The 18682-nt window shown below is 39.6% G+C and overlaps 1 protein-coding gene across 2 annotated transcripts in view; it reads right to left on the minus strand.

The window, feature by feature from the left end:
* Positions 1-429: 429 nt before the first annotated feature.
* ORC5 (origin recognition complex subunit 5) overlaps positions 430-18682 on the minus strand; it is an 84186-nt gene continuing 65933 nt past the window's right edge. Inside the window, exons 13-15 of one of the 2 annotated variants that reach the window (XM_028844816.2) lie at positions 16690-16802; positions 14260-14335; positions 430-981 (exon numbers count right to left, since the gene is read on the minus strand). In XM_028844816.2, coding sequence (XP_028700649.2) covers positions 967-981; positions 14260-14335; positions 16690-16802 — 204 coding nt within the window. In that variant the 3' untranslated portion in view covers positions 430-966. 2 annotated transcript variants of the gene reach the window in all.

Consider the following 18682-nt stretch of genomic DNA (forward strand, 5'->3'; position numbering starts at 1 on the left):
AAAATGAAATAAAATGCCACTGAAATTTACACTAGGCTTTATAATTAAGAACTTTAAGTCTGCTTAAAATAATTTTCAAGTATTCAAATGGTAAAAGAAAACTTCAAAAATATGGACAAGAAAATCAAAACCAAAGTTCACAAGTGATATAACAGGAAAAAAATGTATTGTGGAACTCTTAAAGGTCAGTGATTTTAAAAAAGAGAAAGAAAGAAAATAAAATCATGATACTGATTTAAAAAAAACAAAAACAAAACAAACAAACAAAAAAACTGGGTTGGGTAGCTAATTTTAAGAAAGTGACCAGATAAACCTTATACAAGCATACCACAGTTATCAAGTAGGCTGAAAGGGGGAAAGTTGGTCTGTTTCTGATCAAAGTACCTTGCCTTTTGAGAAAAGCAAGTGAAAAGATAAGCACATACAAGCTTGGATTTTAAAAAGCTTGTATTTATTATATTTTGCAACTATGATCCTTTTAAAACAGTGGCCTTAGGAAAATCTGCTTTGGCAAGCGACTGCAGAGGCTCCTGTGGAGAGGAAGTGAAAAGAATGGGCATATAAACAAGGGCTGCTGGCACGTTCAAAGCGCAGGGGATAGTTCACAGAGCAAAATGTAGTCCTAAGTAAATGGGTTTCAGGCAATTTCAGTGTTAAGATAACATCATTAAGAGTAGAACAGATTGTGCTCAAACCCTGCTGTTTATAATTAACACGTTGCTTCCAAATACTCCAGGGTCCCTGGTAAATAGTCTTCTGCTCACATCCACCCAGACCAATCAGAATATTTTCATCAGATTCCATGCTGGGCCAGCACCTGTTTGGACAAATCCAGTAGAGCCAAAGAACTCCTCTCCTTGGCCAGCTAAGTAGTTGGATGAACACAGCTTGGCTTAGTCATTGTCACAGTGTCCATATGGCTCTGAAGCTTGTTTTCACAAGAAATCATACAAGTATTTTATTATGTCAAAGTTCACTGTCCTAAAAACAAAAACAGATAATATGTTAGCATTCTCGCCCCTAGATTGCTCAGCTTTGTATGATTCTGGAAAGCACATGCAAAATAATTCATGACTAATGCTAAAAATCCTATAGTACTATTAAATGCACCCTGATAGGACTGACCTTAATTCTTTAAAATGTTATTACGAACACAATTTTTTAAAGTTTTTTGCCATGCACAAAGTTTGCCTTTCTAAAAAAAAAAGTAAACGAAGCTAGAGCTATTCAACATTCTGTGCTTCAATTGTACTACAGAAAGTTTAGACTTCATTTGAAAGCTATTTGCTTTTTGTCTAATATCCAGAATAAAGTAATTAGAGATTCAAAAGTATTTAAATCTTCTTTGCTTCTGAACGTTGTTTATCTTCCGAGACACCTGTTTTATCATTACATAATGCATAGCTCATCTGTCCTCATTTGTAGTTTTCATTCTTTTCAGTCTTTTAACGCTGGCTGACCTGTGTGTGTATTGTAACTAAATCTGTATGATCCAAGAATACGATACAACAAACAGACGATGTGAATGTATATTTTTGTACTCCGATGGCAGGCAGAATAAAATAGCAGAGAGAGAGACATATAATTATTCTCCTTTCACCAAACTCATTCTTCACTATAAATATTCAGACTTGGAGGTTTATTATTTGAATAAATGGTCAAAATAATTGGATATAATGATCTAGCAATAAGTATAAAATTAAAGCCTTAAGTATTCAATTCTGCAAAAATAATCATCCATGTGAGAACAGCCTTTTAGAGATTCACTAATTGCATGCTCTTATTTATTAAACCGTCATCAATTAATGTTTTTGTCTATCATTTTGCAATATACTTTCTAAAAAAGTTTCTAAGCAAATGACTGACATATTTTTCAAAATGTGGAATGGGGAACTATAGATACTGCTTATGAAAACACATTTAAAAATAGCTAAAAAGAGATGCTATGGCTATTGTGGCACCTAATGTTGGACTGAAGAATACCTTACTTCATTGTAATAGTGTCTCTCTGAAGAATACTAAGCCTTTCCAAATGGTATAAAAATACTGCCCAACAATCCTGTAGAACTAAAAATAGTTAAAAAAAATCTTATGCATAAAAATGCAAAAAGTATGGTTATTAAATCATAACGTTACTTTATATGTTTTTCTTTCATTCAACTCTAGAAACACCCAAATTTATGGGCACCAAAGGACTTTTGACACATGATTTTTTTTGTTTGTTTCTGAGGTGGAGTCTTGCTCTGTCGCCCAGGTTGGAGTGCAACAGCGTGATCTCGGCTTACTGCAACCTCCGCCTCCCTGGTTCAAGCAATTCTCCTGCCTCAGCCTCCCAAGTAGCTGGAACTATAGGCATGTGCCAACCTGCCTGGCTAATTTTTGTAGTTTTAGTAGAGATGGAGTTTCACCATGTTGGCCAGGCTGGTCTTGAACTCCTGACCTCAGGTGATCTGCCCGCCTTGGCCTCCCAAAGTGCTGGGATTACAAGCATGAGCCACCGCGCCTGGCCAACACATGATTTTTAAAAAATCATGATACTGATTGAAAAGATCTTATTTAGAGGACCATAGAAAGGAAATAGAATAGACTACTTTTAACCATGGACAAAAAAGGCAAGTGGTGTTTGTACATCTCTCCAGGCACATTTCTCCACAATGACTTTGAGTCTTAGGTTATAAACCTAAACTGATACAGTAAAATGGACTTAATGTTGTGTTGCTTTTTTTTTTTTTTTTTTGCCTGGACTTGGGTGAAAATGAAATTTTTGAAGCAGGTAAGATTAAAACAACTTAAATTCCAATACTAGGAGAATCCATAAATTACAATACATTATTTGATGAAATATTATACAGCCATACAAAATGATCAATATGAAGATATACCAGCAATATTAAGGGAGAAAGAGAGAAGAAAGAATTGCAAATAAGTTGTAAAGGCTGCATAGAAATGTTTGTCTAATGGACTAGTACTAGAAGAGAGCACAAACAAATGAAAATATTGTGATGTTTGCAGGACTTCTCTATTTTTTGAGAAATCTATTTGTGTTACTATAGCATTAGCATAGTTTGTACAATAAAAGTAATAATAGAACAGATTTAACAGAATGAATGGAGTGACTTAAAAACACTAAGCAACTTAAATGTTCATAAAACTTTCACTATATTCCCTTTCTGTGCTTTGTCGGTGGTAAGTATTCATGCAAACTGAATCATATAGTAAGAGTTTTAGATTAAAAAAAAATCAATCAGGAATTGAATATAAGATCATTCCTTTAAGAAACATTTACTTCCCAAGATGTGTCACTATCTCTACCATTCCTCCACCCCCAATATAAATACGTAACTTGCCAATTGATCTCACATATATTATTTTAAGACATGGCAAAATTTGTTAGAATAACCACAGGGGCAACATAAAAAAATATGCCACACATCCCAAAGATAACTTTGTGCTTTAAAGTACTTGAAGACAAACAATCCTCTTTAAAGAAAGGTATAACTTACAAGAGAATTGTGTAATTTGCATGGATGTTCCCTAGCCTTCCATGGCCACAGATGCATATTAGAGTCATGTAAGTACAATTTTAAACTTTTGATAACTTTCAATATACTATGGGAGATTCTTCCACAGAACATAAATGAATTATTTGCTAAAGTAACCAGCTGGAAAGAAATACAGTAAACACAAATAGTGTGGTGGCAATTTTCCTAGGAGTAATTCTTAAATCAGAATTTAGAATACGTTAATACAAGTTAATTATATGGCATATATTTAAGGATTTAATTTTGCCTTTATCCCTCTATTTCATTTTGTTGATTCATTAAAATATTTTCTTTTAGAATACTATTTTGTTTCCTTTTACTTTTGTGGGCAGTTTGAGTTTGAGTTTTTTTAAAAATTTTTTTTCTGACAACTTGCAACCATAAAACTTTAAGTTGTAACCTCAATTTATCTTATAGTGCCTTCCCACTGACTGTGGAAGAAAAACAATTGAAAATGTGTAACTACCATTCACATTAAGAACAATCCAAGAACAATATTTAGTAAGCTTCTCAGTCATCTGTTATCTGCCTTCTCTCATACTCTATCTCCAAATTCTATGTTCCCTTTCTAGAATCAGTTTCCTCCAGCTTCTCTGTCTAAACCTTTCCGCTGTAGTCTCTATATCCTCTCTCTCTTCAAGGAATGGTTAATTTTCCCCTTCCAGGCTTAACTGAAAGTGGGCTCCCTGCAAAGGACATAGTCTTTTCTTCAGCTCCTTCCAATGAATGTTTAACGCTCTACTGTACCCCCAGACAGTTCTGTCAGGTGGGGCTGGTGTCCTGTGCAAAAAGCTCTGCTACTCTGAGATTAGGACCATTCTGCTCACCATCCCCATCCTCTTTGTCGCTATCCCTTAGCCATTGAGTAATTTAGCATACAGTTCAGTCTTCCTTTCCAACCCAAGTCCTACGTCAGCCTAGTGACTTCACTATATATTTCTTACCTCCAATAACCTTTTCTACTCTCATAATCACACTCAGAAATGCTCTACTTCTAAAGAAATAAATTCAGACATTCTACCTTATGATCCCCAATTTCTTCCTTTTTTGCTATCTGGAACATGTTGGGACAATCAGTTCACAAATGCCTTCATTTTTTCCTGAGCTACAAACATTAACTGAGTATCTATGTGCTAGGCACTGAACTATTAGCCCCCGACTGGCTTTACTTCCTTCCTGGCCTTCCTAACTTAGACTCCATGATTCATCAGATCACGTGGTTACTTGCTGGAATCCACTGAACTTACCTGGCAAAACCTCAATACGATGTGATTTCAATTATAATTATTAGCTGTCCCAGTCTCTAGCATATGGATTGGTGTTGGAGAACACCACAAGTCTCACAGATTGGTGCCATTGTAAATTCAAGGTCAAGAACCTCAACACTCCCAACAAACTGCTTTCCTTTCAACAGTTTCTTCCATTCCCCATGGCAGCTATTTCAAATGTTTCAGATTTCTCTAAACTGCTACTACTTCTGCCCTTAGTCTCAATTTTGTCTCCTCCTTCTCAGAGAATATAGAAGTCATCAGATCAGAACTCCCTCAACTTTTTGCACCAAACCTCCAAATTCAGCTCCATCAGAATCCATCTTTTTCTCTTGTTATAATGCAAGATCCGCTCTCTCATCCACGGCTCTTGCAACTTAAATTCTAAATCCCATGCTTATATAACATTTCAGTAATTGCGTGCTTGAAATTAATCTTTCTTGCTTTTGTATCATTAACTCTCCTTCTCTATCTGTTCTTTCCTGTCAGCATTTAAATATGCTCAAATCTTTAAAAAATAAATAATAACCCTCTCTCAACCATACAACCCCTTTAGCAGTTATAATCCTTTCTCTCGGCCAGACACAGTGGCTGATGCCTGTAAACCTAGCACTTTGGGAGGCTGAAGCCGGTGGATCACCTGAGGTCAGGGGTGTGAGCCAAGCCTGGCCAACATGGCAAAACCCCATCTCTACTAAAAATACAAAAATTTTCCGGGCGTTGTGGCACGCAACTGTAATCCCAGCTACTCAGGAGGCTGAGGCAGGAGAATCACTTGAACCTTGGAGGCAGAGGTTGCAGTGAGCGGAGATCATGCCACTGCACTCCAGCCTGGGTGACAGAGTGAGATTCTGTCTCAAAAAAAAAAAAAAAAAGGAAAAAAAAATTCCTCTCTCTCCTTTATAGCAAATAAATAAATAAATAAATAAATCATAGAATATAGGCTAATAAAAATAGGATATAGCTATGTCATATTTGTTACTGTATCTCCCCAAAGCCTACCACAGTGTTTTGTTTATAATGGGCAACACAACAAATGTTAAATGAATGAAAAACATTCTCTCTTTGCTACATCTACTTTCTCATAAGTACTACAATATGACTTCTACTTCATCATACTACTGAAAGTGTTCTGGATAAAGCTATAAATGACTGCTTTATCAGTAAATCAGAGAATTCTGCTTGATTTCTTGGTGACAACTGACTTTTGACCATTACTCCCTTCCCTTATAGTTTCCTAGTTTTCCTTTATATACAACTTTATATGAACTGTTATATGCACTTAAGCTCACATCATGAGTTATTTTCTCATGTTACTATCCTTCAAAAGTGTGATGTTCGGTAACTGTATAAAAATACATGATGCTCCATTTTGCTGGCGGAGCAAGATGGCCAAATAGGAACAGCTCCAGTCTCCAGCTCCCAGCGCCAGCGACACAGAAGACAGGTGATTTCTGCATTATCAACTGAGATACTGGGTTCATCTCACTGGGGAGTGCCTGACAATCGGTGCTGGTCAGCTGTTGCAGCCCGACCAGCTAGAGCTGAAGCAGGGCGAGGCATCGCCTCACCTGGGAAGCGCAAGGGGGAAGGGAATCCCTTTTCCTAGCCAGGGGAACTGAGACACACAACATCTGGAAAATCAGATAACTCCCACCCCAATACTGCGCTTTAAGCAAACGGGCACATCAGGAAATTATATCCCACACCTGGCTGGGAGGGTCCCACACCCACAGAGCCTTCCTCACTGCTAGCACAGCAGTCTGCCATCTAACCGCAAGGCAGCAGCGAGGCTGGGGGAGGGGCGCCCGCCATTGCTGAGGCTTAAGTAGGTAAACAAAGCCCTGGGAAGATCGAACTGGGTGGAGCTCACAGCAGTTCAAGGAGGCCTGCCAAGTCTCTGTAGACTCCACCTCTGGGGACAGGGCACAGCTAAACAACAACAACAACAACAAAAAGCAGCAGAAACCTCTGCAGACACAAGCGACTGTCTGACAGCTTTGAAGAGAGCGGTGGCTCTCCCAACACGGAGGTTGAGATCTCTGAGAACAGACAGACTGCCTGCTCAGGTGGGTCCCTGACCCCTGCGTAGCCTAACTGGGAGACATCCTCCACTAGGGGCAGACCAACACCCCACACCTCACACGGTGGAGTACACCCCTGAGAGGAAGCTTCCAAAGCAAGAATCAGACAGGTACACTCGCTGTTCAGCACCATTCTATCCTCTGCAGCCTCTGCTGCTGACACCCAGGCAAACAGGGTCTGGAGTGGACCTCAAGCAATCTCCAACAGACCTACAGCTGAGGGTCCTGACTGTTAGAAGGAAAACTAACAAACAGGAAGGACACCCACACCAAAACCCCATCGGTACGTCACCATCATCAAAGACCAGAGGCAGATAAAACCACAAAGATGGGGAAAAAGCAGGGCAGAAAAGCTGGAAATTCAAAAAATAAGAGCGCATCACCCCCTCCAAAGGAACCCAGCTCATCACCAGCAACGGATCAAAGCTGGACGGAGAATGACTTTGACGAGATGAGAGAAGAAGGCTTTAGTCCATCAAACTTCTCAGAGCTAAAGGAGGAATTACTTACCCAGCACAAAGAAACTAAAAATCTTGAAAAAAGAGTGAAAGAATTGATAACCAGAATAATTAATGCAGAGAAGGCCATAAACGAACGGGCAGAGATGAAAACCATGACACGAGAAATACATGACAAATGCACAAGCTTCAGTAACCGACTCAATCAACCGGAAGAAAGAGTATCAGCGACTGAGGATCAAATGAATGAAATCAAGCGAGAAGAGAAATCTAAAGAAAAAGAAATGAACAAAGCCTGCAAGAAGTATGGGATTATGTAAAAAGACCAAATCTACGTCTGATTGGGGTGCCTGAAAGTGAGGGGGAAAATGGAACCAAGTTGGAAAACACTCCAGGAGAACTTCTCCAACCTAGTAGGGCAGGCCAACATTCAAATTCAGGAAATACAGAGAACGCCACGAAGATACTCCTCAAGAAGAGCAACTCCAAGACACATAATTGCCAGATTCACCAAAGTTGAAATGAAGGAAAAAATCTTAAGGGCAGCCAGAGAGAAAGGTCGGGTTACCCACAAAGGGAAGCCCATCAGACTAACAGCAGATCTCTCGGCAGAAACTCTACAAGCCAGAAGAGAGTGCGGGCCAATATTCAGCATTCTTAAAGAAAAGAATTTTAAACCCAGAATTTCATATCCAGCCAAACTAAGTTTCATAAGTGAAGGAGAAATAAAATCCTTTACAGACAAGCAAATGCTTAGAGATTTTGTCACCACCAGGCCTGCCTTACAAGAGGCCCTGAAGGAAGCACTAAACATGGAAAGGAACAACCGGTACCAGCCATTGCAAAAACATGCCAAAATGCAAGGACCATCGATGCTAGGAAGAAACTGCATCAACTAACGAGCAAAATAACCAGTTAATATCATAATGGCAGGATCAAGTTCACACATAACAATATTAACCTTAAATGTAAATGGACTAAATGGTCCAATTAAAAGACACAGACTGGCAAACTGGATAAAGTGTCAAGACCCATCAGTCTGCTGTATTCAGGAGACCCATCTCACATGCAGAGACACACATAGGCTCAAAATAAAGGGATGGAGGAAGATCTACCAAGCAAATGGAGAACAAAAAAAAAGTAGGGGTTGCAATCCTAGTCTCTGATAAAACAGACTTTAAACCATCAAAGATCAAAAGAGACAAAGAAGGCCATTACATAATGGTAAAGGGATCAATTCAACAGGAAGAGCTAACTATCCTAAATATATATGCACCCAATACAGGAGCACCCAGATTCATAAAGCAAGTCCTTAGAGACTTACAAAGAGACTTAGACTCCCATACAATAATAATGGGAGACTTCAACACCCCACTGTCAACATTAAACAGATCTACGAGACAGAAAGTTAACAAGGATATCCAGGAATTGAACTCATCTCTGCAGCAAGCGGACCTAATAGACATCTACAGAACTCTCCACCCCAAATCAACAGAATATACATTCTTCTCAGCACCACATCGCACTTATTCCAAAATTGACCACATAATTGGAAGTAAAGCACTCCTCAGCAAATGTACAAGAACAGAAATTATAACAAACTGTCTCTCAGACCACAGTGCAATCAAACTAGAACTCAGGACTAAGAAACTCAATCAAATCTGCTCCACTACATAGAAACTGAATAACCTGCTCCTGAATGACTACTGGGTACGCAACGAAATGAAGGCAGAAATAAAGGTGTTCTTTGAAACCAATGAGAACAAAGATACAACATACCAAAATCTCTGGGACACATTTAAAGCAGTGTGTAGAGGGAAATTTATAGCACTAAATGCCCACAAGAGAAAGCTGGAAAGATCTAAAATAGACACTCTAACATCACAATTAAAAGAACTAGAGAAGCAAGAGCAAACACAGTCAAAAGCTAGCAGAAGGCAAGAAATAACTAAGATCAGAGCAGAACTGAAGGAGATAGAGACACAAAAAACCCTCCAAAAAATCAATGAATCCAGGAGTTGGTTTTTTGAAAAGATCAACAAAATTGATAGACTGCTAGCAAGACTAATAAAGAAGAAAAGAGAGAAGAATCAAATAGACGCAATAAAAAATGATAAAGGGGATATCACAACCAACCCCACAGAAATACAAAGTACCATCAGAGAATACTATAAACACCTCTACGCAAATAAACTAGAAAATCTAGAAGAAATGGATAATTTCCTGGACACTTACACTCTCCCAAGACTTAACCAAGAAGAAGTTGAATCCCTGAATAGACCAATAGCAGGCTCTGAAATTGAGGCAATAATTAATAGCCTACCAACCAAAAAAAGTCCAGGACCAGATGGATTCACAGCTGAATTCTACCAGAGGTACAAGGAGGAGCTGGTACCATTCCTTCTGAAACTATTCCAATCAATAGAAAAAGAGAGAATCCTCCCTAATTCATTTTATGAGGCCAATATCATCCTGATACCAAAGCCTGGCAGAGACACAACACAAAAAGAGAAGTTTAGACCAATATCCCTGATGAACATTGATGCAAAAATCCTCAATAAAATACTGGCAAACTGGATCCAGCAGCACATCAAAAAGCTTATCCACCATGATCAAGTAGGCTTCATCCCTGGGATGCAAGGCTGGTTCAACATATGCAAATCAATAAACGTAATCCAGCATATAAACAGAACCAAAGACAAAAACCACATGATCATCTCAATAGATGCAGAAAAGGCCTTTGACAAAATTCAACAGCCCTTCATGCTAAAAACTCTCAATAAATTCGGTATTGATGGAACGTATCTCAAAATCATAAGAGCTATTTATGACAAACCCACAGCCAATATCATACTGAATGGGCAAAAACTGGAAAAATTCCCTTTGAAAACTGGCACAAGACAGGGATGCCCTCTCTCACCACTACTATTTAGAAAACCCCATTGTCTCAGCCCAAAATCTCCGTAAGCTGATAAGAAACTTCAGCAAAGTCTCAGGATACAAAATTAATGTGCAAAAATCACAAGCATTCTTATACACCAGTAGCAGACAAACAGAGAGCCAAATCATGAATGAACTTCCATTCACAATTGCTTCAAAGAGAATGAAATACCTAGGAATCCAACTTACAAGGGATGTAAAGGACCTCTTCAAGGAGAACTACAAGCCACTGCTCAGTGAAATAAAAGAGGACATAAACAAATGGAAGAACACACCATGGTCTTGGATAGGAAGAATCAATATCGTGAAAATGGCCATACTGCCCAAGGTAATTTATAGATTCAATGCCATCCCCATCAAGCTACCAATGAGTTTCTTCACAGAATTGGAAAAAACTGCTTTAAAGTTCATATGGAACCAAAAAAGAGCTCGCATCTCCAAGACAATCCTAAGTCAAAAGAACAAAGCTGGAGGCATCACGCTACCTGACTTCAAACTATACTACAAGGCTACAGTAACCAAAACAGCATGGTACTGGTACCAAAACAGAGAGATAGACCAATGGAACAGAACAGAGTCCTCAGAAATAATACCACACATCTACAGCCATCTGATCTTTGATAAACCTGAGAAAAACAAGAACTGGGGAAAGGATTCCCTATTTAATAAATGGTGCTGGGAAAATTGGCTAGCCATAAGTAGAAAGCTGAAACTGGATCATTTCCTTACTCCTTATACGAAAATTAATTCAAGATGGATTAGAGACTTAAATGTTAGACCTAATACCATAAAAACCCTAGAAGAAAACCTAGGTAATACCATTCAGGACATAGGCATGGGCAAGGACTTCGTGTCTAAAACACCAAAAGCAATGGCAACAAAAGCCAAAATTGACAAATGGGATCTCATTAAACTAAAGAGCTTCTGCACAGCAAAAGAAACTACCATCAGAGTGAACAGGCAACCTACAGAATGGGAGAAAATTTTTGCAATCTACTCATTTGACAAAGGGCTAATATCCAGAACCTACAAAGAACTCAAACAAATTTACAAGAAAAAAACAAACAACCCCATCAAAAACTGGGCAAAGGATATGAACAGACATTTCTCAAAAGAGGACATTCATACAGCCAACAGACACATGAAAAAATGTTCATCATCACTGGCCATCAGAGAAATGCAAATCAAAACCACAATGAGATACCATCTCACACCAGTTAGAATGGCGATCATTAAAAAGTCAGGAAACAACAGGTGCTGGAGAGGATGTGGAGAAATAGGAACACTTTTACACTGTTGGTGGGATTGTAAACTAGTTCAACCATTATGGAAAACAGTATGGCGATTCCTCAAGGATCTAGAACTAGAAGTACCATATGACCCAGCCATCCCATTACTGGGTATATACCCAAAGGATTATAAATCATGCTGCTATAAAGACACATGCACACGTATGTTTACTGCGGCACTATTCACAATAGCAAAGACTTGGAATCAACCCAAATGTCCATCAGTGACAGACTGGATTAAGAAAATGTGGCACATATATACCATGGAATACTATGCAGCCATAAAAAAGGATGAGTTTGTGTCCTTTGTAGGGACATGGATGCAGCTGGAAACCATCATTCTCAGCAAACTATCACAAGAACAGAAAACCAAACACCGCATGTTCTCACTCATAGGTGGGAACTGAACAATGAGATCACTTGGACTCGGGAAGGGGAACATCACACACTGGGGCCTATCACAGGGAGGGGGGAGCGGGGAGGGATTGCATTGGGAGTTATACCTGATGTAAATGACGAGTTGATGGGTGCTGACGAGTTGATGGGTGCAGCACACCAACATGGCACAAGTATACATATGTAACAAACCTGCACGTTATGCACATGTACCCTAGAACTTAAAGTATAATAATGATAAAAAAAATGATGCTATTGATTGACTGCCATTTTAGACATTTAGGTTATATCCTGTGATCCTTATTATCTCATTTGTTCTCTGCCACAGGTGTTTGGAATGAGGCCAACCTTCCTTTTTTTTGGTAACTATCCTTGGGACTTCCTCTCCCATCAAGCCTTGATTTGGAATGAGACTGTCTCTGAGCTTCCTTCTTGCTGTTCCCCAAAACAAATTCATATGGTTCCCCTTCATCTGAATTTTTACTGCCAATCACTGTAGGAAAACATGCAATATTTATTTAGTACATACTAAGTTTAAAGCACTATGCTAGGTTTGAGGATAAGGCAGTGACAGACATAAACACAGTCTGCTTTGAGCTTATATTCTAGAAAGAAAGACGAACTATAATTATTCAATTATTTAAGTAAAACTTGTTAAGTATAATGAAGAACAAAATGGGAACTTCCAAATTTTGTGTGTGTGTGTGGGGGGGTATGGGGTGGGGGTGATGATGGTGGCTGTGGTATTCGTGAGAAGGCGTCTTTAAGGAGCAGACATTTAAACTGAAATCTAAAGGTTATGTAGCAGTTAGCTAGGTGAAGGAGAAGAGAAGCTGGAAAATGCTGTATATACAAGGATGGGAAGCAGAATGGTGAATATAAAAAATGGAAAAAAGCCACAGTGGTTAAAGTGCAGATACTGAGGAAAGAAGGTGTATGTGCTAGATGGGGCTAGGCACAGGTAGGAGCCAGATCATTTGGGCCTTGTAAGTTATTGAAAAGATTCTGTTATTTATCTCAAGAGCTATGGGAAACTACTGAATTTTTTTAAGGAGCAGGGTGACATTAAATTTTTATAAAATCATTATGGCTACAGCATGGATAATAAATTATAAGAGGATAAGAGCAGACAGAAGATCAATTAGACTGCTAGAGAAGAGATGATGGTGGCTTGATCTAGAGTGATAAAAGTATCATGATAACAAGTGAATGAAATTGAGACAAATAAGAGGGGCTTTGTAAGCTCAATAGGCCAAATGGTTGAATATTACGAGTGGGGGAGAGAGAGATGTCAAGAAAGACTCTCAAATTTCAGGCCTGGGCAACAGAGCAGACTGCAGTGCTTATCACCGAAATAAGAAACACTGGAGGAAAGCCAGATATTTCACTTTTTGTTGGCGGGTTGAAGCAGAGGTTAGAATTCCTAAGTTCGGTTTTGGAAATGTATTACTATAGCTGGGAAACAACAATAAAGGTCAAGAATATTGTACACTTGATCTTAGCCAAAAGGCCGAGAAGCGATGGGTCAAGAATATTATAAAAAATAGATCTAGTCTTTAAAAATAGGGACATTATTAATACACAGATGACTGTCGAAGTCACAGGTGTGGCTCAAGTTGCCTAGGGAAAAAAATGTAATATGAGAAAAGAGCCTAGGGCCAAGCCTCAAGGAACAGCTATATTTAAAGGTCAGGTGGTAAAGATAACCTTTGTTAGTAAGAACAACCAAAGAATAAAGAGGAACACCAGAATACTGTGGAATCATGTCTAAGAGAAGAGAGTTTTAAGAAAGACACAGTAGCCAACAGTGTTAGGTGCCACTGAGAGGACAAACAGCCGAGACTAACAGAGGTTCTGGGATAGTGGAGGAGATGGAATTCAGAGCATAGGTAAAAGAATCCACCTTAGGAAGAAGAAACCCATCCTGCTGAAAAAGGAAAGTAAGAGAAGATGGACACCAACACAGGTAGCTCAATTCTCAATTGAGGGTTTCAACTTTGTTCTGTGAAACAGAGTGAAGACTGAACAGAATGAACGCAGACATTAGAATTTGTGGTTTAAACAGAGTCAAGAATTTAGGTGGAGGCTGGGCGCGGTGGCTCATGCCTGTAATCCCAGCACTTTGGGAAGCTGATACAGGCAGATCAACTTGAGGTCAGGAGTTCAAGACCAGCCTGGCCAACATGGTGAAACTCTGTCTCTGCTAAAAATTAGCCAGGAATGGTGGTGTGTGCCTGTGATCCCAGCCACATGGGAGGCTGAAGCAGGAGAACTGCTTGAACCTGGGAGGCAGAGGTTGCAGTGAGCCAAGATCGCACCACTGTACTCCAGCCTGGGTGACAGAGCCAGACACTCCATCTAAAAAAAAAAGAAAAGAAAAAAAAAATTCAGGTAGAAAAGAAGTCTGGATACCAGGTGCCCTATCATTTCAATACATGAAGTGGAATGGCTGGGGAGACAAAAATCAGTCTTAAGGAGAATAGGGAAATAGAGCCAGGTTGCATGGGTCTCAAGGAAGTCCACATTTTTATAAGAAGTTGGGGGCAGTAACAGTCTGGAAGTGGCAACAGGAAGGATGGCACTGAAATGACCTCCAACCCTGAGGGATTAGGGTTTGAGAAAATACATAGCTACAACTAGAGATAAGTCCAGGGGAAGCAGCATCCCAAAGAAGGAATCAGGTTTTAGCTAAGGCAATGAGGAAGACTATTAGAAGAATGGGGCACATGGGAGGGAGGGAAAGAATGAAAGGTAAAGTTAGCAAAAACGAAGTACAAAACATGGGGATGAGAGAATGGAAGAGGGCAGGTGTGGGGAGGAGCGGGTGCTCATTCTACGGATATTGCCCATGGGAAGTAGAGAACAGTAAAGAAAACAAAAGAAAGTTACAGAGTCCCCAAGTTCTATGCCAAGATTCCAGGTCTAAAGTTCTTGCTTGCAAGGTGGTAAATGAAAGTGCATGTCTCTGAAAGTGTTGAGCATCCATCACTGTGATGCTCTGCACTAAAGGAATGTCAAATTAAGTCTGATTCAATGGAGATTCACTATATTAGGAACCCACAAACTTCTGTTTTGCATATGATTATGTTGGGGCACAACCTAACATTCAGAGTAATAATAAAATCCCTGAAATAAACAGGCTTCCCTCCAAATTTATGCCTTGGATAGAGGCTCTTAGATACAGAAGTTCCAATATAATTGCTTTTTAAAAGGAAGTAATTGCTTTGTGATCATACTTAACACACTAAAAAATAAGTTTCTGCTCAATTTTCTGTGTAAAAGTTTGCCTGGTTTTATTAAAATGAAACATTAAAACCCTTGACTTCATGTTTTAGAGCCTATATGCCACAAAAATGTGGTAAATACCTGCATCATATTATCACAGAACTCAAAAACATTTTTTTGTAGACGGGGGTCTCACTACGTTGTGGCTCATCTTGAACTTCTGGCCTCAAGCAATCCTCCGACCTCAGCCTCCCAAACTGTTGGGAATACAGGTGTGAGCCACTGCATCTGGCCATTCATTCACTAATTTATTATTTATTTATTTTTCAGAGCACTTTTAATTCAGAAGAGGCTTCAGGGAGAAGCTGCCAACCTATGGACTTCAGAATCTCAAGAAGCTGTAAAATTAATCATCAGAGGAGATCTGCAAATCTATACTGATATCAAGCACTGTTTTAGGCTGGAAAAAATAATGTCTCATGCCTATATACTGTTAATTTTGAAATATATGTAAATACTTTTATGACTAATTTTTAAAGGATGCTAAAATGGAATCTTCATATTCAAAAAGATTAGGAACACACTGTCTATGGAATGCCCTGTTCAACCTGCCAGTCTACACACTCATCACCTCTTCCATTACAATCCTGACAGATTGTTATCCAGCTGCAACCGTATGATGAAGTCACTTATTCATATAAATGGTTTGAACATTTTCCATAACACTAAGTACACTTCTTTGTAAGGAAACTTGTATTTTTAGACAGCTTTCATTTTGACAAATATACTTTCTTCCCCAGAACTTCCAACACTCTAGAATTACTCAGAATTAGTTTCATCCATTTTGCACATGACAGACCCCTGAAATACTTAAGACAGTTCACATGTCCTTCCTAAGGCTTTTCTCTCACACTCTGTCCTTCAGTCAGGGATGTGACACAATTCCTCATTCTACCACTCTCCTCGTGCCCCTTCAGCATGTATCCATTTGTCTCTCTGAAAACTCTAAACACAGCACAGCACACCAGATTTGATCTGCCTGTGACAACACACAATAGAATGATTATGTCCCCTGACCTAGACACTATATTTCTATCAGTGTTACCTAAGTCAGGATTTTTAAAGCCTTGTAGTCAGCTAAAAAATTTAGGACTTAAGTCAGCTTTCTCCCATCTTATTTCAATACAATAGAGTTTTCTGTAGCCAACTGTCCATTAAATCTTACCTTGCTACTATGGGATCATTTATTCCAGCCTATTAAGGTCTTTCAGAATCTTGATTTTTGTCCTCTAACATATTAGCTATTTCTCCCAATTATATGTCATTTGTAAATTTGAGAAAGTTCATTCTATAGTAGCGGTTATTCATTCTTGGCACTTAAATACATGATTTTTTTCATGTTTAAAAGTCATGACTAATGACATTACATTAGGAAAACACTAATTTTTATATTTAGTATCTCATTTACATAATTCAAGACATTTTACCTTGCAATAGCTCTGATGAAGTCTAGAGACACTGTGCATTTATATTTTGGTCCATCAAGCTGATCGTCATGGCCAACCAGGGTTAACAGCTGAAGGGTCACTAGAGAGGTAATCTAAAAGAGAACATTTTTATAAGAAACTGTTTTAATAAGATTATGTAATACTTTTGTTTCTGAAACATCTTATAGTCTGATAAAGATACATAACTGAATCACAAAAAAGTCTGCAAAGAAAATGACTACTTTGCAATCTGTAAACACAAATTTGTACATGTCTACTAGTCTGACAACTAGGACTAGTTGTCAGAGTCCTCGTTTTTTTATTTTTTTTATTTTTTAGAGATATGGTCTCGCTCTGTTACCCAGGCTACAGTGCCATGGCTTGATCACAGTTCATTGGAGTTTCAAATTCCTGGGCTCAAGTGGTGCTCTCAACTCAGCCTTCCCAAGTGGCTGGGACTACAGGCACATGCCCACCACACCTAATTTTTTTATTGTTTTGTAGAGACAGGGTCTCACTGTGTTATCCTGGCTGGTCTTGAACTCCTGGCTTTGTGATTCTCCTGCCTTGGCCTCCCAAAGGGTCAGTGATACAGGAGGGGAAGGCAGGGAAGTGCTGGGTAGAGAAGGGCGTGGTCCCTGGCTAGTGCTCCACCCCCAAGTCTGTGCCCACAGACCGAGGTAAGGACTGGCATTTCAGTTTTCATGCCTAAATGTTACATTTTCCAAGACCACCCTGGCTGGACGTTAAGAGGAATACACTGGCGGAAGAACACACAAGCGGCTGGACAGCGAGAGGAACATACCAGCAGACACCTGCAGATGCCAGCAGGCCATCTATGGTGGGACGACACAGAGTTTGGCCAAGAACGGCTAGACTTCAGGGGAAAACCACCTTCCCACTCTATCCCCCTTCGGGCTCCCCATCCATCTGCTGAGAGCTACTTCCACTATTCAATAAAACCTCACACTCATTCTCCAAGCCCACATTTGATCTGATTTTTCGGTACACCAAGGCAAGAACTCGGGATACAGAAAGCCCTCTCTCTGTCCGATACGGCAGAGGGTCTAATTGAGCTAACACAAGCCACCTACAGATGGCAAAACTAAAAGAGCACACTGTAACACACACCCACTGGGGCTTCAGGAGCTGTAAGCATTCATCCCTAGATGCTGCTGTGGGGTGGGAGCTCCACAACTTGTCCGTGAGCATGCTCCCATTAGAGGTTTGAGCAGCAGGACACTGAAGAGGCGAGCCACTACCCCTGCGAGGGGGACGAGGGAACTTTTCCTGCTTCACTGGGATTCCTGGTGTGAGTCACTGCACTCAGCCCAACCAAGAGTCCTAGTTTAACAACTGATTCAAACAATCAGTCCTTAAGAATTCTACTAGAGACAGCTTTGTTTCATTAGTGACTCAGACACATGACTGCCAAACCTTTAAAAGCTGCAAATAAAGCACATTCCTTCTCTAAACATTTTACAGAATTTCTATCTAAATAACTCAGAATACAAAATCTATACTCCTTTGGGAATAAAACAATTATAATATGGATTTAGGCCCTTTTAAGAGTTGGGTAGCTGGTTAGATAAAAGATAAGAAATACATCCTTCAGAACTGGGCTTAGTCTTGGTTTAAAACTTTCTTTCTTTCTTTTTTTTTTTTTTTTTTCTGAGGCAGGGTCTCACTCCATTATCCATTCTGGATTGCAGTGGCACAATCATGGCTCACTGCAGCCTCAACCTCCCCAGACTCAAGTGATCCTCCCACAGCAGGCTCCTGAGTAGCTGGTACTATAGGCACATGCCACCACACCCAGCTAATTTTTTGTACTTGTTGTAGACATGGGGTTTTGCCATGTTGCCCAGGCTGCTCTTGAGCTCCTGGGCTCAAGTGATGCACCTACCTAGCCTCTAAAGTGTTGAGATTACAGACGTGAGCCACCGCACCCAACCATTGCTTTAAAACTTACTGCTGATCATGTACTCAGGAA

This window comes from Macaca mulatta, chromosome 3, assembly GCF_049350105.2.
Source record: "Macaca mulatta isolate MMU2019108-1 chromosome 3, T2T-MMU8v2.0, whole genome shotgun sequence".
In the NCBI taxonomy this organism is placed as follows: Eukaryota; Metazoa; Chordata; class Mammalia; order Primates; family Cercopithecidae; genus Macaca; species Macaca mulatta.